The 21,908-nt window shown below is 36.9% G+C and overlaps 1 protein-coding gene across 7 annotated transcripts in view; it reads right to left on the reverse strand.

Annotated features, from left to right (window-relative positions):
- PRPF40A (pre-mRNA processing factor 40 homolog A) overlaps positions 1-21,908 on the reverse strand; it is a 45,379-nt gene that overhangs the window by 6,185 nt on the left and 17,286 nt on the right. Inside the window, exons 6-20 of one of the 7 annotated variants that reach the window (XM_038421475.2) lie at positions 19,722-19,799; positions 19,519-19,629; positions 19,017-19,137; positions 17,777-17,801; positions 17,008-17,382; positions 15,839-15,947; positions 14,698-14,762; positions 13,815-13,979; positions 9,197-9,305; positions 6,866-7,016; positions 4,859-4,992; positions 4,358-4,472; positions 4,104-4,195; positions 3,806-3,922; positions 1,896-2,033 (exon numbers count right to left, since the gene is read on the reverse strand). In XM_038421475.2, coding sequence (XP_038277403.1) covers positions 1,896-2,033; positions 3,806-3,922; positions 4,104-4,195; positions 4,358-4,472; positions 4,859-4,992; positions 6,866-7,016; positions 9,197-9,305; positions 13,815-13,979; positions 14,698-14,762; positions 15,839-15,947; positions 17,008-17,382; positions 17,777-17,801; positions 19,017-19,137; positions 19,519-19,629; positions 19,722-19,799 — 1,905 coding nt within the window. Of the gene's footprint in view, positions 1-1,895; positions 2,034-3,805; positions 3,923-4,103; positions 4,208-4,315; positions 4,473-4,858; positions 4,993-6,865; positions 7,017-9,196; positions 9,306-13,814; positions 13,980-14,697; positions 14,763-15,838; positions 15,948-17,007; positions 17,383-17,776; positions 17,802-19,016; positions 19,138-19,518; positions 19,630-19,721; positions 19,800-21,908 lie in introns of all 7 variants that reach the window. The other 6 variants (XM_038421473.2, XM_038421472.2, XM_038421470.2 and 3 more) reach the window with 6 other exon arrangements.

A 21,908-nucleotide genomic window follows, 5' to 3' on the forward strand; every position in this document is an offset into this window, starting at 1 on the left:
TCCAAAAATTTAGATTGTCATATTCAGATATCTACCTATGTTTTTTCTGTAAGGTTTAGACTCATTCTCATTTTTTTTACATGGCTAACAGTTCACTTCTGCTATGCTTAAAATAAGTAGTGCTCTGACCCCACTTAAAACTTAAGCTCTCTCTCTCTCTCTCACACACGCACACACACACGCAAAGAAAGTCAGCTGAATACCTCCATCAAACAATCAATGCATTTTTCCTACATTTTCTTTCCAATCATTCTAAGTGTTTGAAACAGCAGCTCTCTTCTTTTAGTCTTGCCATTCTAGTCCACAATTTGACAAGCTATCATTTAACATAGCACTATTAGCTTGAAACACCTATCATACAGCAGATTGTGGTATCACTTCACGAACCAGATGTGAAGGAAAACAAACTTCATATAAAGAGATTGATATGTTGATAGAGCAACAATAGACAAGACAATGGCAAAGGAAATGCAGAGAAAAAGCAATACAATATTTAATGGGGTTTTGATAGAATATTTTGAAGTTTTCCATATTCTTCCAATGATTCTTCACACTTAGCTAAACAATTGATGCTTGTTGTCTTATGATGCACCTAGATGTCGCATCCCTGTGTGCATTAAAAATTATCAGAAGTTGATTAAATAAAGTAACTGAATGCCAAATACAGCTTGGGAGAAAATTTGTACAACTAATTCTCAGTTAAAGAGCATGCATTTTTGCATATAAGACCTCTCAAAATCTACTCTGTTGCTTGAGATGCAAGAGGGCAAAATTGTTGGAAATTTTTAGACAATTTTGTGCTCCTATCAATGTACTGGGCCAAGTTCTAATCACTGAACATGTGCACGCAGTTCACATTGGTTTCAAGGGAGCTGTCTGTCCCTTTAGCCACTTCCACCTTAATTGAATTGGCTTGGCTCAGCTCGTTAGCACTGACCCCACACTTGGTAAGGCAACTCCCATCTTTTCATGTGCTTTTACTTCGGTATTTTGATTCAAAACATATTCTAAAATTGAAGAGCAATGGAACTTCAAATATGACCCAGAATACACTCTTTGAAGATATTTTCCATGGCATTTATTACAAATTTATAGCCCAGTTGCTACTTACATATATTTGAGGAATTTTACTAACTATTTAATAATTAAAGAAGTATATATTAAAAGTATGTTATATCTGAATTGAATGAGTATCTATGAACATACTGTATTAAGATATTGGAGGAAATGATACAAGATACAACACCATTTGTCCCAAAGTGTTTCACCCAACTGTACTCAGATTTCTCCTAAATTTTAACTTCAAAACTTTGGGGACTGTATAAACCTCAAATATTTTAATGTTTTTCATTACAATATTTATAATTTTTTATAAAAAAAGATATGAATACTATCCATATAATTATGGTTATAATAGATGTTGGACTTTACCAGAATGCAACCTATGATGCAGAATAATCAGTTAAATAAAGAGCTAAGTGAACATCTGCTATTAAAACAGATCTACACAGAGGTACTTTCATGCCAGAAATGTCTTATGAAAACGAAAAAGAGCTACATAATGGTCTGAAACTTTTTTGTAGAAGTAGCACCAACACAATAGGATTTTTAAGTACTTATGGTGAACTGCTTGCCTTTCACACAACTGTGTCCTGGGAATTATATTTTTAGAATAATCATTTCGCCAGTTAAAAATAGTACTGCAAAATAAATTAATTACCTCAATTCTTTTAAAAGATGGGAAAGAACTATTTTCATGTGTGTAAATTATACTGATAGCAGTAACACTGAGCTGGAGCCTATGAGATACGAGAGCTTATTCATAAAATATCTGCATACAAACCACACCACTAACAAACAATATTTCTGATAAGGTGAAAAGTGACAATACATACATCCTCCCAGACAGCATCCAATTCAATTGGGGGCGTAGCTTGTTTTAACATGCTCTTGAATGCAGACTCTTTCCGCTTCATTTTGCGAGCCTCTTCTTTCTCCCGCTCACGTTCGCGGGCTTCTGCCTTTTCCAGCAACTACAGAAAGTAAGTCATGAAATCATTCAAGTGACAGTAACATTCACATAAGTAATGAACAGTAATAATTAGGTAGCATGTAGTTTTGCCTCAAGATATTTCAACTTTGGTATTTTTTTACCATTTTGTTTGTGCCTATTTTCATTATCTGCTCCATTACTCAACCTTAAATTTTAAATTTGTTCTTTTCTCACAAAGCCTCAAATGAAGTCCACATCCGACACAATAGAGTAGGGGTCTCCAAAGTAAGGTGCGCAAGACGATTGATTGGGGGGCGCAGCAGGAGGAGCGCCGCCAGAGCAAAAGGGCAGCGCAGCAGGAGGAGCACCGCTGGAGGGGAGGGAAAAAAAAGGGGGGGGCGGCCCTGAGTCCTCCGGCCCGTAGAGGAGCAGGAGCAGCCGCACAGCCAGTGGCCAGAAAGAAGCGGCACTTTCCCCTTCAAAGCCATCCGGAGAGAAGCAGCGCTTTGAACAGGAAAGCGCTGCTTCTCTCCAGCTGCTGGCTGCACGGCTGCCCCGCTCCTCCTGAGTCCTCCGGCCCGTGCTTGCAGGGCCACATTCCGAAAGGGGCTTTAGAGCTGCAGGCCAGGGCCCCGGGGCCCCCTTAGCCCAGGGCCCTGAAGCCCCTAAAGCCCCTGCGTTCTGGGTGGCCCTGCCTGCGGGGGGGGGGGGGGGGGGTGGCAGCTCCCAGAATCGTGGCCATGGGGGTGGTGCTGCACTGCACAGAGCCACCTGCACACCCCCTCCACTAAAGAGAAGCTGCCCCAGGTAAGTGCTCTGAACCTCCTGCCTGCCCCAGCCCCGAGCCTCCTCCCACACCCCCACCCTAAGCACCATTCCACACCCTAACTCCCTCCCAGACCCCACACTCCACCCTGAGCGCCCGCTGTATCACGAAGTGTTAAACCAAGATTTTCAAAAATAAAGCTTATTCCATCACATTGCTCTCTAAAAATATTAATTTTTTTAGTGAGAGCAAAAAGGGTTTTTGTACAATAAAATAAAATCAAAAATTTTAAAAATATTATTTCATCTTTATCTCATTTTTCAATTTCTATTTTTTGTGTGTTTTATAATTTACATAATATAGTAGTTCAGTAGTACATGTATATAATTTATACATAAATAAATATACATATATTGGGGGTGCATGCTCAAAAAATTTTTACTGATGGGGTGCACGATCAAAAAAGTTTGGAAACCACTGCAATAGAGAATGATTGTTACAACTTGCCAATAATGAATGTAAATTCATTTGTAAGCTGATGCTTCCTAATACAAAGACATTGTTGAATACTCTACAGTTGTACTTTAGGATGGATTATTTAGATTTTGAACAAGAACTCTGCCTCTCCAATCTGAATTCTCAAAACTGACAATATCAAGAAAACACCCTTAATAAGCAGTATATTTTACACACTATATTTATCAAAGTACTCAAAACACACCTAATGTGATGCAGAGAAAATATTTCAGTTTCTGAGGGCAAGTCTACTTTACTGCACTACATGTGCTGTTGTAGCATGTCTGGTGAAGACGTGCTATGCTGATGGGAGAGTGCTTTCCTGTCGGCACAATTACTCCATCTCAATGAGAAGCTGAAGCTATGTCGGTAGAAGAGCATCTTCCATCGACATAGCGTGGGGTGTGGTTGCTGTAACTTACATCACGCAGGGGGGTGGCTTTTTCAGACCCCTGTGTACGCAAGCCCTGATGAAACAAATTTTCTAAAACTATTTTCTTAATATGAACATAACGGAATGTTAAACTTACACTGTTGAAAGCCAGTTTGATATTTCCAGCATCTAAAGTGGTAGCTCTTTTAGTTGAACTGATGACTGTAACAAAGTCTTCAAAAGTAGTATTCACTTCAACCAGAAATCCTTTATCCTGCAAGAGAGTTACCTCCTTGGCACCAGGTGGGTCAGGAACTCTCACGTTAGCGCTAATGCACACTGCATTAGCGCTACGTGAAATCCCAACTCCCAGAGTCAAAGAGTTGCATTATTAGTTTAATAAATGTAAATCATATATTGGTTACTCTTATTAAGGAAAGCACATTTTTCCTCACCTTTAAGATGTCTTTTATTATCTTCTTTTCATCATGGTAACGTGCTTTCAAATCTTCAACATAAAACTTGAAAAGATCAAGTGCAGTTGATCCTAATGAAAAAACTAGAGAAGTCAAAAGCTAGCTCTAACCAAAGAGCTGCACTTTTTAAAAAATAAATTAGAAAATAAACATCACACTTCTATTTTGCCCCAAATCTACAGTCTCTGTACCTGTATCACTTTCTACATTGTTGGAAGAGGAAGTAGTCTTACCAGGTTGACCAAGCATGTTAGTAAATCTGATGTCAGAACTTATGGTTGGATACAACTCCATCCAGGAGGACATTGAATGTAACTGCCCATGTTCATGTAATTCATCCAAAAATAACTGCAAAATAGGATGGAATAAAAGTGTCAGTTTTCACATATTTGAAAATGTGCTTTCTAATACTTTGTTACAACTGAAATACTATTAAATTGAAACCTAATCATTTGTTAAAACACAATTAAAAAAATAATTTCAGGCACAACACCTGCCCCTGCAGTCCCTCATCCCCTCTTCCGACATTCCAATTACATTTTCCTACTTATTAAAATGTGTCACTCCTTTTATTGCTATATGGAGAAATTGACTTACTACACAGGGGAATATATAATTATCCATATATTTTAGACAGGCCAAGAAAACCTAGTACCCTTACTTTAAAAAGGCTGTATGAAAGTCTGGAATATTTGAAAACTGTTAGATTCTAAAGATTAAAAAATTGCACCAACTTGAAAAGATTCTCTATTTTTACGTTGTCGTCGCCTTTCCCTAAGCAAACTCTTTTGTTTTTCTTCTTCCTCTTCTTTTTCCAAAGCTCTGATGTGTTCTTCAAAACAAATCAGTGCATCTTCTTTATCCATATCTAGAAAGGAAAAAAGAAAAGGTTTCTGACTGAGAAATTTCTTAGCTGATAGTTTTCTGTTAGCAGCTTCTCTCCTCATTCATCACTAAAGCGTAATAATGGGAGGGCATTATCCAGTAGTGATGAAAGATAGAAGATACACAGAAGAATTGGTCTCATACTGAAAGATCCTAGTCATTAACGAATACAGGACTTCCATAAAGAACACTGAGCTGAGGAGAAGAGCACTTATGCTATTGCCCACATTTCCAAAGATAGCCATGAAACAGGAAGACTGCATAAGGGATATTTGTCAAATACTTCAAATAAATCTTTCCACTATATTTGCCCTTTTCCAATCTATAAAAAAAGGAAATAAGGACAACCCAGGGAATACAGACCACTGAGCTTAACTTCTGTACCCGGAAAGATACTGGAGCAAATAATTAAGCAATCAATTTGCAAACATCTAGAAGATAAGGTGATAAGTAACAGTCAGCATGGATTTGTTATGAACAAATCGTGTCCAACAAACCTGATAGCTTTCGCTGACAGGGTAACAAGCCTGGGGAAGTGGTAGACGTAATATATCTTGACTTTAGTAAAACTTTTGATACTGTCTCACATGACCTTCTCATAAACAAACTAGGAAAATACAAACTAGATAGAGCTACTATCAGGTGGGTGCAAAACTGGTTGGAAAATTGTTCCCAGAGAGTAATAATCAGTGGTTCAGTTAAGCTGGAAGGGCATAATGAGTGGGGTCCCACAGGGATCAGTTCTGAGTCTGGTTCGATTCAATATCTTCATCAATGATTTAGATACTGGTATAGAGAGTACACTTATAAAGTTTGCGGACGATACAAGCTGGGAGGGGTTGCAAGTGCTTTGGACTGGATTAAAATTCAAAATGATCTGGACAAACTGGAGAAATGGTCTGAAGTAATTAGAATGAAATTCAGTAAGGACAAATGCAAAAGTACTCCACTTAGGAAGGAACAATCAGTTGCACACATACAAAATGGGAAATGACTGCTTAGGAAGGAGTACTGTGGAAAGGGATCTGGGGGTCATAATGGACCATAAACTAAATATGAGCCAACAGTGTAACATTATTGAAAAAAAAAAAAAGGTGAACACCATTCTGGGATGTATTAGCAGGAGTGTTGTAAGCAAGACATAAGAAGTAATTCTTCCACTCTACTCCATGCTGATTAGGCCTCAACTGGAGTATTGTGTCCAGTTCTGGATGCCACATTTCAGGAAAGATGTGGACAAATTGGGGAAAGTCCAGAGAAGAGCAACCAAAATGATTAAAAGGGTCTAGAAAACATGACCTATGACGGAAGATGGAAAAAACTGGGTTTGTTTAGTCTGGAAAAGAGAAGACTGAAAGGAGACATTATAAGCGTTTCAAGTACATAAAAGGTTGTTACAAGGAGGAGGGAGAAAAATTGTTGTTCTTAAGTTCTGAGGATAGGACAAGAAGCGATGGGCTTAAATTGCAGCAAGGGAGGCTTAGTTTGGACATCAGGAAAAACTTCCCAACTGTCAGGGTGGTTAAGAACTGGAATGAATTGCCTAGGGAGGGTGTGGAATTTCCATCATTGGAGATTTTTAAGAGTAGGTTAGACAAACATCTGTCGGGAATGGTTTAGATAATACTTAGTCCCTCCACGAGTACAGGGGACTGGACTAGATGACCTCTCGAGGCCCCTTCCAGTCCTATGATTTCACATAAGTTGCTGGCAGCTGTCATTTAGCAGTTGCTGATTTGGCAAAAAAACAACAAAAACTATTTATTAAACTATCTATTAAACTATTTATAATCATCACTAAACCAGTTCCACAGCCTCTTCAAGAGATTCCCACTTTTTTTTTTCCCCCTCCTTACTCTGAAGTTCTTCATCCTCTGCAAATGTAGGATTGTCCATCAGATACTGCTGGGCCTCCGACCAAGTGGTAGAGTATGTTACATTAGCCATGTTGTCCAAAATGTTTTTCAAAGCCTCCCAATTCCTCTTTCGTAACTGCTTGGCTTGCTCCTGAAGCGAGTAGTCAGGGCAAAATAAATAAATAAATCAGCCATGCATTAATTTTCCTTGAGTACCACATCAGATAAGATCAAGTATCACCCTCTGATTATATACAAAGAAAATGACAAATTTTGGACAAACAGTAAATAATATATACAGATTTTAAAAATCACCTGAATCCATGGTCATACCACCTTGTACATAATCTTGTCACATTTAGAGCTGGCCAAAACTCAATTTTCACAGGAAATTTCAGTACTTCAAAATTTGCCCTTTTTTTCTGATTCCCTGAATAGCAGCAATTAAATTGGCAAGAATCATGTAAATTTCAATCAGCAGCTCCCTGGGCTTCTAGGGTCCATGGCAGATCTACCATGCAGACTGCCTGTGGGCTAGAGATCCCAGACCTTCCAGACTACTGATGATATAGTGATGGCACTCTTCTTTAAGATAGGGATGGACGCACACACAGAAAATGTTATTTCATCTCAGGTTAGCTAACCCGCAACAGCTAACTCAGGTTAAAATAGCAGCGAAGACATAGAGATGCTGTTTTTAAAAATCAGATTAGCAGCTCAAATTAAAGCCTATAGGGGAATTTGAGATTGAACTTGACGAGTTAAAAGCCAAATTGCTGTGTTTTCACTGCTATTTTAAACTGAGTTAGCTCATGTGGGTTAGCTTACTTGAGCTATGTAAACAGACCCTAAGGCAGAGGTCTCCATACTGTGGGGTGCATCCCTCTAGGGGGGCATCAAGGAACATTCAGGGAGGTGGGAAGGGAGCACCACTCAGCCCTGCCGTGCCCCAGATCTGTTATGGCCCTGCCCCCTGCCACATTGTGGCTCCACATAGGCTGGGGCCTGGCTGCCAGCCTCCACGAAGGCCCAGCTGCAGCTCCACTCCCAGCCCCACCCCCTCTCTCAGCTCCTGGCCATGGCTCCATTCCCAGTCTAGAAGCAGAGCCACTCCTGGCCATGGGCCCAGCTGCTGGCCACCACCAGGGCCCGGCTGCGTCTCTGCTCTCTTCCGCCCACAGCCTTGGCCACTGGCTGCAGCTCCATCCCTAGCCCTGCTCCTGGCCCCATACCCACTCCCAACCTTTGACCTCTTACCCCTGTCCATGCCACACCCCAATCCACAGCCCCACTTCCAGCTCTGTGTGTGTGTGTGTGTGAGTAAGTAAGAGGGGGCGCAACCCTCAAGAGTTTGGGGACCACTGTCCTAAGCCTTTATTTATGCAACGGCAAATTCCCAGCTCAGGATGAAATACATGTGTTAGCTCTCATCGAGCTAACATGCTAAAAACAGCAGCAAGGACGTGACAACACAGGCAGCAGCTCGGGCTAGCTGCCTGAATACAATCCCACCTGATCACTAAGGTACATACTTGGGTGGCTAGCCTGAGCTACTCTGGCTATGCTGCTATTCTTAGCATGCTACCTTGAGCAAAGTTAGTAAATGGGCGTCTTCCAGCTGCTATGTAGACATACTGTAAGAGTGTAAAGAACCAGGGCTGAACCATGGGGCTCACTGTGTTGGGGGAGGAGCTGCTTTTCATAGGAAAGCTAAAACTTGGGTTCTGACCACTTCTAATCAGCAAAAAGCATGATTTTTTTTTTTTTTTTTTTTTTGCAAGAATACAGACCTTAACCCTGGAGTTAGACAAATTTTATTTTAGGGAAATATCTAAATTCTCCTTACATTTTTAAACTACACAGGTTGTTCTTCAGTTTGTGCCTTAAAATGTTGTGCAGGGTTAACTGTGCATACTATATATATATATAAAAATCAGATTTTCAGCTATGTAAATGGAAACATGCAGATGTATACCCAGCTGAGGCTCCGGACGATAATTTGTTTCAATATGTAGTATAGAGTATGATAAAGCACTTTTGAACAAAAGCCATTATATACACTTATGCAATATCCACATTGAACAGATTGTTCTTTGTGGGAACATGAAGTTAATAGACTTGCAGTCAGCAAGCCTATTTCAGGGAAGTGATAATCACATACTGTACAATGTAAAACAGTTCTAGATGGGGTTTCCTAAGTCACAGGCAAGAGAAAAGTTAGAAAGTTAGAAAAGTCAAAACAACCTAGAAAATTCTTTACTTTCTTCAATAGGGTCAGATTAAATTGTTTTCTCTGAGATAAACCTTGAAAACTAAAAGAAAAATAATTACCTTTTCTTTTTTAGACAGAAAGAACAAGACATCTTCATAAATTTCAAGACGATCACGCTCTGATATTGCATTCCAGACCTCCATTTCACCAAACATTTGTTCAGCTTTTCTGTATATAAAAAAATCCACCAAAAGAGATACATATACTCACTTATTGGCGTACACTGATTTAAATATAGTGGTGGTAGTCTCTACACAAAGCTTCACATTTGAGATGGAAACATTTAGGTAAAACTTTCTTTGGGTCAAGTGGTGTGTATTACTTCAAACAAGTTTATTTACTTCCTACTATGCATAAAGATTACATTTTAGTTATTTCTCTGGATAGTGAACAAGAATTTAAGAAATATGTATCTTACATTAAATTAATGTAAATATTTTTGTTCTACGTCACAGGTAAGAGCTCAATAAAAATAAGCCATCCAGTATGTAAGTTTTTGCCTAACCTCATAGGTTGGAAGAATCCATGAGAATGAAACTGAGATTTAAGGGAAAGCAAGAGGGAACTATATGAGTGGTGTGAAGGCATTTGCTGTAAAACGATCTGGGACTAGTGGTAATGGCTTGGCCTGGATGACTTTGTTTGGGCATCCAGGTGCAGCCCTTAAAACCTATGCTACATCACTTGCATGGGCTCCCCATTATTGACTTCCAGGTAAAGTTAAACTGGTGAAACTTTGTGGTTGACACTTGCATTGGTTTAGAGTGCCCCTGCTAAACAGTAAATGTAAGCTATTTTTAAAACGATGCAAGAGAATATCCATACAGAAAAGTTGCACTGTTTTAACTCAACTGATACAACACTGCACCTTTAGTTAAACTACTGCAACTTTATATGTACACCAGGCTTTAGTCTGCTACAGCCTGGAATTGATGACTCTCAGAACTGAATACAAGAGTCACCTGTTTTACCAGTAGCAGTGTGTGGCAGCACCGAAAGAAACTTAAGTGTGGATGACTAATTAGCTGAGGTTTTAGGGGCAGGGGGTTATATGGTAATATTGGTTACAAGCCTAAAAATATTGACAGGCACAATATATAAATCCCAACTAAATTTAGATTTACTATTTTTTTCTCTCTCTCTCTGTCTCACACACACACACTTCAATTCAATTTTCATTTATAATATACAGGAGGTCAGATTAAATAATCCAAGGGTGCTTTCTAGCCTTAAAACCTGTGTTTTGTTTTCAAAGTTATCAGCACATGCAAATAAACAGGATGAGTACTGATCTCATTTGGTACTATGCTCCTGTGTAACTACGCAGCCAATAAAGTACACATTTTCACACAAACTAAATCCCACCGTCTTCACAACTAGCAGAGCTAAAAACTATTTTTAATACACACACACACACACACACACACACACACACACACACTTAGAATCTTCAGAACACAAAGTCCTGAAAAGGCTCCAAAATTTAAGACATCTATTTCCCTGTTGCTTTGTAATTGTAATTGTTCCTATTAACAAGCAGGGTGCAACAGATGAAGGGTGGTGGAGTTAGATTTTGTATTTTTATTCTTACAAGTCTGAGAGAAACAAGCCAATGCAACTCCCACACCACTGGACATTCACATTTTTTAGTGTTCTACTAACTTGTACTTATTGCTCGAGCAAATATGTTCACCTAAATAAAAAGTCAGAAGTAAAGAAAGCCTTTGGAATTGACATAACTGTTTAATTAGAACAAGTTAATAGTGCCACAGGATTCAGCAATGATTTTGCTTTGTGCTCTAAAATGTTTTATAAAAACTATACTCCACATTATCCTGGGGCCAACTGTTTCATGTGAATACTAAACCAAGATTCACCTATCAATCCATAAAATCAAATAGAAAAGGAATACCAACACATAGCTTTCTTTGCTGAAGAATAAATTCATGTTCATAACTACCATCACAAAAATTACGAGACTAATTCATAGGCTAGAAAACAAAGTTAACAGCAATGATTAGGATGTGGGTACTATCAAGTAATCATGTTTAGTTGAAAATGCCACAGAAAATAATGCGGAAGTTTACCAGGTAAGGCTACCCACTCAGAAAAGGCAAGTAGGAATAGTTTCCCGCCCCGCTAAACTCTGTCTACTTTCACATTTGAGAAAAAAAGACCATCACTGGATTTTTGCTTTGCCTTTCTGGATATTTACTTTAAGAAAAAAATGCAAGTAAACACTCTTACTATTGCAAAAATACTATTACTATTGCAAATAATCGTTTATCTCAGATAACATACAAACTAACAGAGTTCAAACAGCAGCTTTCTGGACTGGGTGAATTAGAATACTAAAAAAGAATAAATCATAAAGATTAAAAACATTAAGGGTGACAACATGCTATGTTAAGGAGTACTTGTGGCACCTTAGAGACTAACAACAAATTTATCTGAGCATAAGCTTTCGTGAGCTACAGCTCACTTCATCGGATGCAAATGCATTTGCATCCGATGAAGTGAGCTGTAGCTCACGAAAGCTTATGCTCAGATAAATTTGTTGTTAGTCTCTAAGGTGCCACAAGTACTCCTTTTCTTTCTGCGAATACAAACTAACACGGCTGCTACTCTAAAACATGCTATGTTGTGATTCTCCACCAATACAATTTTATTGCAAATTTAAATATTTTAATAATAGGTAGTTGTAACATCTAAGTAGGAAAAGAAGCTTTATAAAACAAAGTTGTCTTTTTTTCTTTTTCTTTTTAAAATCAATGCTTTGTATTAGGCAAAGGGTTGGCTTTAAAAGAAGTATTTAGCCTTGTATCATGCCAAAATGGTTAAATCTCGATCTGACAGTACACCAGAAGAAGCAAATTCACAACCAGGACCTCCTGTACTGACAACCCTTTGTGTCTCAGAATCAACTACAATTTACATTTTGAATTAAAGCTAAAAAGTTTATTGCTTCCATTATTAAAAGGAACACTGAAGGCTAATGAATCAAAAATTAGCTCCATCTGAAAAAAATTCCATCAATCTGCTCTAAATCTTTTGCTGATAACTTCAGCAAACTGGGATTCTAGAATCAATTAATTTGATGAGATACAAACTGTACAAAATATTTGTTTGTAAAAGAGCAGTTTGTCAGTGATCTCCATATTATTTTTAAAATTAAATACTAAAACATTCTTCTGCAACAAACCAGCATAAAGAAAGCTGTTTGCAACCCTCTGCACTGAACTTACCATTCATGAAACTTCATCATTTGTGGCATCAGGAATACCAGCAATGGTAACTGGGATCAGAAACTATTTTCAGATTAGTTTTACAATTTATACATGACAAAATTTTTCCCACTCTGAACTCTTACGGTTATAGGTCAGAAAAAGAAGTTCTCCTTTGACATAACTCATAAATGGGAATTTAATTTCTATAATGCTATACTTTTATACTGATCGTAATGACATTAATTTTTACAAGACACTGCCAAGTAACTAACAATGTAACTAACCTCAGTTTTATTCCTATTATATATTTATTTCATTATTGTGAGAAAAGAATTATAACTTGCCTGACTCATTCTAGTTATCAGCCAGGTGATATGGGTAAGGCCACTAAGGGCATGTCTGCACCAAAGCTTACTGAGTGGCAAAATGGGGTATAAATCTACAGTGCTAACACATACTGTGCTCTAAGTGTCCATGTGGACCCTACTACTGTGCACTAAAAGTTTCCTAGTGAGCAGTGCACATCAATGTGCACTAGGGAACTTTTAGAGCGTAGTAGCAGGGTGTGCATGGACAGTTACTCTGTGGCCTGCCGGAGTGTTGCACAAGTGCTTGTGCAGACGTGCCCTAAGTATTCTACTGTTTTCTTGAACAAAAAATAAAATTGAATACCATACAGGGAAATAGAAGGATTAAAATTTAATGTATAGGAAATAATAATAATAATAATAATAATAATAATAATAATAATAATAAGTAGATATACCTATCTCATAGAACTGGAAGGAACCTTGAAAGGTCATTGAGTCCATCCCCTGCCTTCACAGCAGGACCAAGTACCGTCCCTTTTTTTGCCCCAGATCCCTAAATGGCCCGCCCCCTCAAGGACTGAACTCACAACCCTGGGTTTAGCCGGCCAATGCTCAAACCACGGAGCTATCCCTCCCCACCGAAACCACTGAACTATGGGGTTTATTTTTAGAAAGATTGTGTTTATTTTTAAATAAATAAAAATATGGAAATGTTTTGTAATGTACTACCTTCATTTCTAGATACTTGAACTCAAAATGCTATCACTCCATTTATGCCCCATCATACTGTAGTCTAAAGATCTGGTCCTACAACAGATAATTAGGTTGGAAATTAGTGAAAAATCCATACTCCTGAAGAGTTAAACCAACCTAACCGCCGGTGTAGACCCCAGTACTAGGTCAACAGGAGAATTCTCCTGTTGACCTAGCTACCACCTCATGGGGAGGTGGATTACCAAGCTGAAAGGAGAAGCGTAGGTTGCGTCTTCACTGCAGCACTAAATGTAGACAAGACTTTAGATTTGTCAAAGAGGAAACATTATACAAAGGTTCATGTTCACCAGAGACCAAGCCAAGTAAATTTAAAGGTTGAACTTGAAACGGTGATAGGTCATTGTGGTATATTAAATTGATCTTACTTGTATCTTGTTGTAGATGTCATCTTTTCATGGTTTTCAAGGAAACGTTGAAAGGATTCTTTAGCTTCTTTGTATTTTGATCTTGCTTCTTCTTTTTCTTCTTTCTCGGTCTGGACTTTGTAAGCATTAAAGGCTTGCTTTTTTTCACTCAACTTTGCCAACGCACTGAACAGCAAGAAAAACAAGTTTTTAAGTACACAAAATGGAAATTAGAAAATAAAAGTAATAATGCAAATTTATTTACATACAGAATAAAATACAAACAAATTTAATACAAATGTTAACAGAAATGTGGTGAAACAAAAATGAAGCCTAAACTACAAAACTAAATTAATACTCAGGCTATTGTATCTGCTTTCATGTCTTTAAATAAAGTCTATTAAGCCAAAGTAACTTTTCTTATAGTGTACTACCAAATAGCCTCATGAGAGGTCTTACTTTCAGGTTGCATTTTGGACATTAAAGGTGACCCAAATTTTAAAGTCTGTTCAGCACAGAACAGCTCCCAGTGAGAGCAATGACCTCTTTTGAAAATATGGCCCTAAAAATTCTGAGCATCTCCTTTATAACAAACAAAAATGAAGATTTTTAAAAATGTGAAGACTATCTATTAGTTTAACTCTAGTTACTACTGCTAATACATCTTTTCTTTAAGACTATGTACCATTCCATTGTTCATTGGTGAACATATTCAGCTCCTAAGGTATTTTGCTACCTTAGTAAGAGGTCAGGCTCAAAAAAGACAATCGGTTTGGTGTAGGAATTGTCAGTATTTGATCAAATCCTATTTCAGTGGTCAAATATGACACTGATGAGGGCAAAACATATATACATTATATCTGTGACAAACAATGTAGATTAAAGAGAAGAGAGAAAGCAGTACCTGTATCTAGGATCATTAATGATCATTTTCATAGCTTGCTCCCATGAGGCATTGGATGGTACACGCTGTGAAAACATTAAATCAATAATGTAACCACTAGATTTGGTAACAACATACACATACTATGGTGATATGGTTTCCTTGGAAATACTGATAAACAGACCAGACTGAAGTATTTCATGTGTGTGTGCGCACAGCAGACTTCTCACTGATGTTAACAAGAGAGCTGTACAAAGACAGACTATTACCCCTTCATAATAACTATGTATGTTAGTAAAAATAAAGTGATGTTTTCATAGGTCAGTCAGTAAGAGAAATATGGGGCACTTTTACAATCATCATCACTATTTCTACCGTTTGATTCTCTTTCAGGCACTCTTCTACTGCATTTGGACCCTAGAGTCTTGGGGACACTACAGAAATTATCCATCAATAAACAGACAGAGGGAAATTGAGCATTAGATTATTCTTTTCTCACCATACCCTGCACCTTTTGAACAATGGTGGGAAATTTAGAAAGCATGCCAAAGGACAACTGTATAGGGCTCCATATTTTTGATCCTGCAGTGAAGTAATAATGAATTATAACATTTACTGTAATTTCCATAACAATGTGGAATGTAACAGAATTATGACTTCACAAAGGATGGATCGTAAAAGAGAACCTGTTTAAACAGGTGTGGCTTTAGTAATTATAATAAGGAAAAAGGAAATAGATTTTTGTTCAAGACAAATGTATTTTAATGTGAAAGTCACTCTTGTTCAAACATCTGCTGTTAAACATAGTGACAGTTTTTGCCTTTGTCTGTTGGCATCTTGATAATTTTCTGCCATATGAAGATATGGCAGTTAAAAATCATCAATTTCTAGATTTTGGACAAAATTATGAGTTTAAAATTGCATTATACTGGGGGAAAACAGAGGAAGGAGAAGAGCTGGGAGGCCCCTGATTACACACAAATCTATTTTTAAAAAGCACAGGCAATATATAAAAATTGCCTAAACAAGTACACTTCCTCTATAATACTCTTTTTCCTCATTTATTCCAATATGAAAGTCAACTTTTTAAAAAAACAAATCAGTAATTTCTCAGGCAAATAATTCAGAAGAGTTTAAAGAGTTGATTCAATTTAAAAAAAACCTTTTCTTTCAACAGTTCTTTAAATGCTTGCTTTGCTTCTTCTTTTGTATTCCATGTATATGTTTTTTTAACTGGCTGGGTGTCCTCTTCCTCTTTTTTGGAAGCAACACTAAGGATTAAAGACAAAATATTACATACTTTAGGTAAATACACTATTTTTCAGTTAAACCAAAAAGAGTCATCAATTTAAGAGGTGTCCAATTAACAGACATTTCTTGAGAAATATTTTTCAAAAATATAATTTAATAAGATGGAAATTAATACTTTATATAAAAATTAAAATTTCCTAGTCTAAAATAAAATGATACACATTATGGGGGAAAAAGCTTAGAAACAGTAGTGAACAAGTAATCTTAAAAATACCTCTCTCTTTAGAACAGTGGTGCCGCTATTGGCATCAACTGCCTGCTCACATTATCTCCTCCTTGATTTAAGTGAGGGGGAGGGAGAGGGTGTTAATTGTGAGAGTCTTGACTTTCAATTACTCCTAGCCCTGCCTAAAACTACTGACCTTCAAAGTACACTACAAAACTTGTCTGTTTTTACAGGCTTTTGGCGAGGGAGGGAAGGCATAGAGTAGTTGCAGTGAGTTGGGAAGGTGTGATACCAACTTTGGTGGGTTTATTTGATTTGGATTTTTTAGTTGGGCTCAACAGCCTATTCAGAGTGGACTACATGTTTTTTCTTAGCTTTGTATTTTTAAAAATGTATATTCTAAATTACATACAAGCACCTGGGTGTTTCATGATGATGCTGCCTGCTAAAATTCTCAAATACTTAAAACAAAGAGTCTAACTTATTTTTCACAATGGCAGTATGTATGCTGTACGTTTTAATATTGTTCATCTAACATTTCTCTACCTTTCTAAAATAAAATTCAAAAATAAAAAGTCATGGGTCCCAACAATTCCCAATTAAATTTGGCAAATTTAATGACCTGAGAGAGATGAGGGGGCCTTTAAAAAATAATTTAAAATGCCTTCTTCCCTTGTGTTTTTTCTTAACCATTTCTCTCCACTAGCTTTGCTCCATTCTCTTTTTTCTTTTGAAAAAAATCTGAACAAAAAGTTTAGCCACCTCCAATATAATTACAATCCCACAACTCTGAACATTAAAAAGCCTCAGATTAAGGAGCTGTAGTCCAAGCCAAATTATTGAATTTTACTTACTCCACTGAAGCCTCCTGTTTAGAAGTTTCCTCTACAGTGTTAGTGACAGCTTCTACATTCTGCTCTTGTACAACAGGGGTGGCGATGGTTGTGGCAGCGGCGGTGGTGGTGGTGGTGGTAGTTTGCTGCACTTGTTCCTCAGATGTTGTAGTTACTGTACTTTCATTTTCTACAACAGCAGCTACTGTAGAAGTTTCAGCTTCAGGAGCAGCTGCTACAGCAGGAATGGCAGTGGCTACAGTAGCAGCCACGGCAGTTTCATCACCACTAGTGGTGGTGGCAGCGGTGGTGGCGGCGGCAGCAGCGGTGGTATCTGTAATTTCTGTTGCAACAGCTGGAGCAGAAGACGTTGGAGTTGATTCTTCTGGTTTACTGCTGAATACATGAATTAAGAAAATCGAAATAAGAGTTTTATAATCATGCAAGTTGAATTAACCTTAAGGGAAAATATTACAGTTTAAATAAGGTTCTATGGACATCGTCAAGAGTTTTAGGCCTACCTTACAAAATGTTATATCTCACCCAAAAATATCTAAAAATTTCAAAAGTGGGGCGTTCTCTGTAAGAACTGTACAACTTAACAGAAATACAGGGACAGAAGTTCAAAGATTTTTAAATTAAAAGCACTTCTAAAATTAAACAGTGAAAATATACTTTAGTAATAAAGTATTAAAACACTTTACAGATTGAAAGCAAGCTAGAAGTTTATTTCAAGAGATAGGCATTGATACTATCAATCTAATAAAAAAAAGTATTTTTAGAAACATACCTGTTTTCTTCAGCTTTAATCATTGCTATAGTGGCAAAAGAAGAAAATATTTATTCGAAATGCAACAGTTCACAAGAAGCTTATGTTTGGAAAAGAAAAAAACCTTACTGCTCTCTATTTTTTTTTTTAAAGAAATTGGTCAGGTATATAAAAATAGATCAAGCTATTCTTTTATTGTTGATATTTATGATGTTAGTATTCTTGTTTCAATAATTTAAAAGATAGGTTGATTAAAATGAAATTCTAGAAGCACCAAAACACAGAAAATCTTACTGAACAGCCTTCTGCATCTACTACTTTTTCTTTTTGTTCAAACTGAAGTAAATATTTTCAGTTTCAGACACCAATGCTACTTTCAATATAGACAAATAGGGTTTACTCAGCTGCATCTTTCCTTTTCAGTAATCTTTTTCTATCTAGTTTTTAAATACCAGTGCTGCTTCTCTAATCTTTGGAATGCCTCCCCCTCCCACCCACCCTCAACTCTCCCCATTTGTACTATTCTATTACCTTAGCTTCCTTAAAATTATTTTAACATTTTGAATTTCTTCACCCTGGCTTTGATTTACCAAAAATACTGACCAAACTCCATCCAAAATAAACACTAATGCAGCATTACACTCCACCCAGAACAAACTATGACATTACCTTTGTGGAATAGCAAGAACAAATCCAAATGAGATCTAGATTATATTCTTGTGTGTCATAATATGATTTTATGCAAATAAAAGATGGTGGTGGTTTTCTCCCCGCCTCCCATCATCTCCCACCCCCAAAATTAAACAGATAATCTCAAAATAAAGCTTTACATACATGCACTTTGGAGGTACACATGGTTTTGACTTTGATAAATTAGCTTTACCCAACAATAATGTATTGAAGCAATGGTTGGCGTGAACAGTAGGGAAACAGATTATCAACGCCATTTACAAACACAGCTTCGGGGTTAATTTTGATTTTTCAACTAAGATAGCCAACACCATTTTTATTTCAAATCCACTGAATATGACATTGAATTAAGTTTAATCTTTGAGACTTTGAACAATGTTAAAATAAGACAGACCAGTTCTGTTCAGTTATAATTTTATATTATTGGGGAAAAGCTTCAGCAACTCTTTTATTTCACTCTATTTAATTTTTAATAGGAAGAACTATTCTTACACTAACCTAACAGTGCCATGATTCATGTAGAAACAACATTTACATTATACACAAAATGCTTAGTTTCCATTACTGTTACCTTCAAGATCTTCAAGCTCTTTGGGTTTTGCCCAGCGTGATTCTTTTGTTTGGGAATTGTAGTAATAAGGCTTTCCAGAGTCAGATTTGTACTCTTTCCAAGGGCATTTAGATAACAATTGCTAACAGAGAGTAAAAACATTTGTTAAAAATCTTATTACAATGATGTTTCAAAACTACTAAAATATCCTAAAAACAACCCAAAAATAAGCCTAAAAACAACATATCACAATGCATCCAATGAAAATATCCTGAAGAAAAATAGCAAAATGTAAACCTGATGTCACATTGTGATCTCAAAAGCACACCAATGGGTATCTTGAAGAATCTACCCAATTCAGTTATAGACAGTCTATCTAGAACTGATAAAATTTGCTTTTTGGAGCAGGAGTGTTTACAGTTGTAAATTACGTTGGAATAAAAATTCTAAGCATGTCTCCTGGACAGTACACTGAACTTATTTTAAGTCACTTGTTCCATATCTTTCAATGAACTTGGTTTACCTCAGCAGGTGTTTTGAGATCATCTGGCTTCTCCCATGTAGATTGTTTTGTTTCAGTATTATAATAATAAGTTCTTCCATCTGGTGATTTATGTTCAGTCCACATAGATTTCTAGGAAAAATAAAACAGAAGCAATAAAATATGATAATGGAATTCTATAAAAAACTCTAGAAAAGTTAAACACAAGTGGAAACTGGTGAAACCTGTTTAGAAGGATCTTCATTTATAGAACTGTTGGTTGTGGTGGTTTGCTGGGCTGTGCAAACTATTTGATGTGTGATCTGAGGAAAAAAAAAGTATATGGAGTTCTTTTATTTGTTTAATTTAAAAAAAAAAAAACCCTGTATTTTAAATATATCCAATAAAAATTTTTAAACACAGAACAGCAGCAAAAAAACAAACCCTAAAGCGGACTCAGATTTACAAATTTCCTGTTTACAGTAAATGATTTTAAAGTATAATGAAGAATCAAAAAGGAAAACTTACAACAGAGTATCTACTCCAAGACAGACAATGACTGACTGACATACATGCACACACGCTCAGGACATCTAGGTCACTATTAAATGCAACTTAGGTTGACAATGACTGAAAATCATTTCCATAAGATGGCAGTTTAGCGTGCCACATGAAATAAGTTCAAAGTTTCAAATTACTTCCTAGATGACACCTATGTACATCACGAGAGACTGAAAGTTACAATGATCCAAGACTGGGAATTGTTATATTAAGTTATGGACTGGTGCCACACTAATCCTACTGAAAAGGCTAAATCCACTGGTGTACAGACATTTGTCTATAGCAGTGGTGGTCCTTGAGTAGGGCCCTACCAAATTCATTTTGGTCAATTCCAGTGTCACAGGATTTTTAAAATCATAAATTTCATGATTACAGCTATATAAATCTGAAATTTCACAGGGTTGTAATTGTAGGGGTCCTGACCCCAAAAACGAGTTGTGGGGGTGGGGGTGGGTGGGTGTTTGCGGTATTGCTACCTTCACAGCTGGGTGCGCAACCAAGAGCCACTGCTAACCGGCCTCCCAGTTTTGAAGGCAGTGCAGAAGTGTGGCAATACCACAACTCCTTAAAAAACCTTGTGACACCCACCCCACCCGTAACTCCCTTTTGGGTCAGGACCCCCAATTTGAAAAAAAGCTAGTCTCCCCCGTGAAATCTTATAGCATAGGGTAAAAGCACATAAAAGAGCAGATTTCACAGGGGGAGACCAGATTTCACGGTCCGAGATGCATTTTTCATGGCCGTGAATTTGGTAGGGCCCTATCCATAAGCTATCAGACTTTAAAAAAAAAAAAAAAAAAAAAAAAAAAAAAAAAAAAATCACATTGATAACCATCTTGCCTGCCCTCCACGTTTTAATTTTGACCTAATTTTAGTGGCTACTCTATTGTGTGTTAGAGTTAGACCTATTCCTTACATTTTAAAGATTGTAATCCCAGTTTTCCAATAGTATAAAAGCTAAAACGACCAATTAAGTGAAAGAAATATCAGATTTACTCTCCCTTTATCTAACCCTCCACACCAATATTTGCTCGTATTAAGTTATAGTACTGTGGTAACTTCTGAACATGGGAACAGGAATTACTTAAAATGTCAACAAAAACATAGGATCCAAATACCTTCTGAAGATTTTGCATGGAGCAGAAATAGTATCAGAGATACAAATATTAACATTTAATTTTTTACTAGAGTACTGAAAAAAACAGTTTAATTCAATAACAGCAAAACAGATTGTTATAAATTAGTTAACACCCACACTAAGATCAAAGAGCCTGGTAGGACTAGAAGCACTGATGGACAGGTACACGTGTTTTCCAGATTAGTAGACTCTGACCACATTTTCTAACATTTTCTATCCCTTATGACAAACCATTATAATAATTGGCACTAATGAAGATCCTTATTGGTAATATCAGCTGAATTGAATGTAGTCATGGAACCTGAAGTGCTCTCTCATTCTGAACATGGCTGTGTCAGGGAACTGTGAAGATGACATTGTGCTATACTGTTCTGTTGATACAGTCTACACACTTCAGAGCTAACAATACAAAAGTTTCATGAACAGACGTGAAAATTTCTCCTTTTTAAATTTAACTAAATCAATAGGAAATTTGAGGATTTGAAAATGAATAATTTTTGCTCTTCACCAGCGCAAAAATACCCAACACTATACTAAGGAACTGTATGCCTGTTTTAAGGTTCCATATCTCCAAATGTTTCTCAGCTTTAAAACCAAAGTTGGCTAACGTTGAGTCTGTATTTCAGTCCTCAAAATTCACAAGATACCAGGGTTTAAAAATCATTAAAATTTTCATGACCTAAAAATATTACATTATTTTTATCACAATCTTATTTTACTTTGTTTTCGATAC

The sequence above is a fragment of the Dermochelys coriacea genome, chromosome 11 (genome assembly GCF_009764565.3).
Source record: "Dermochelys coriacea isolate rDerCor1 chromosome 11, rDerCor1.pri.v4, whole genome shotgun sequence".
NCBI classification, from domain to species: Eukaryota; Metazoa; Chordata; order Testudines; family Dermochelyidae; genus Dermochelys; species Dermochelys coriacea.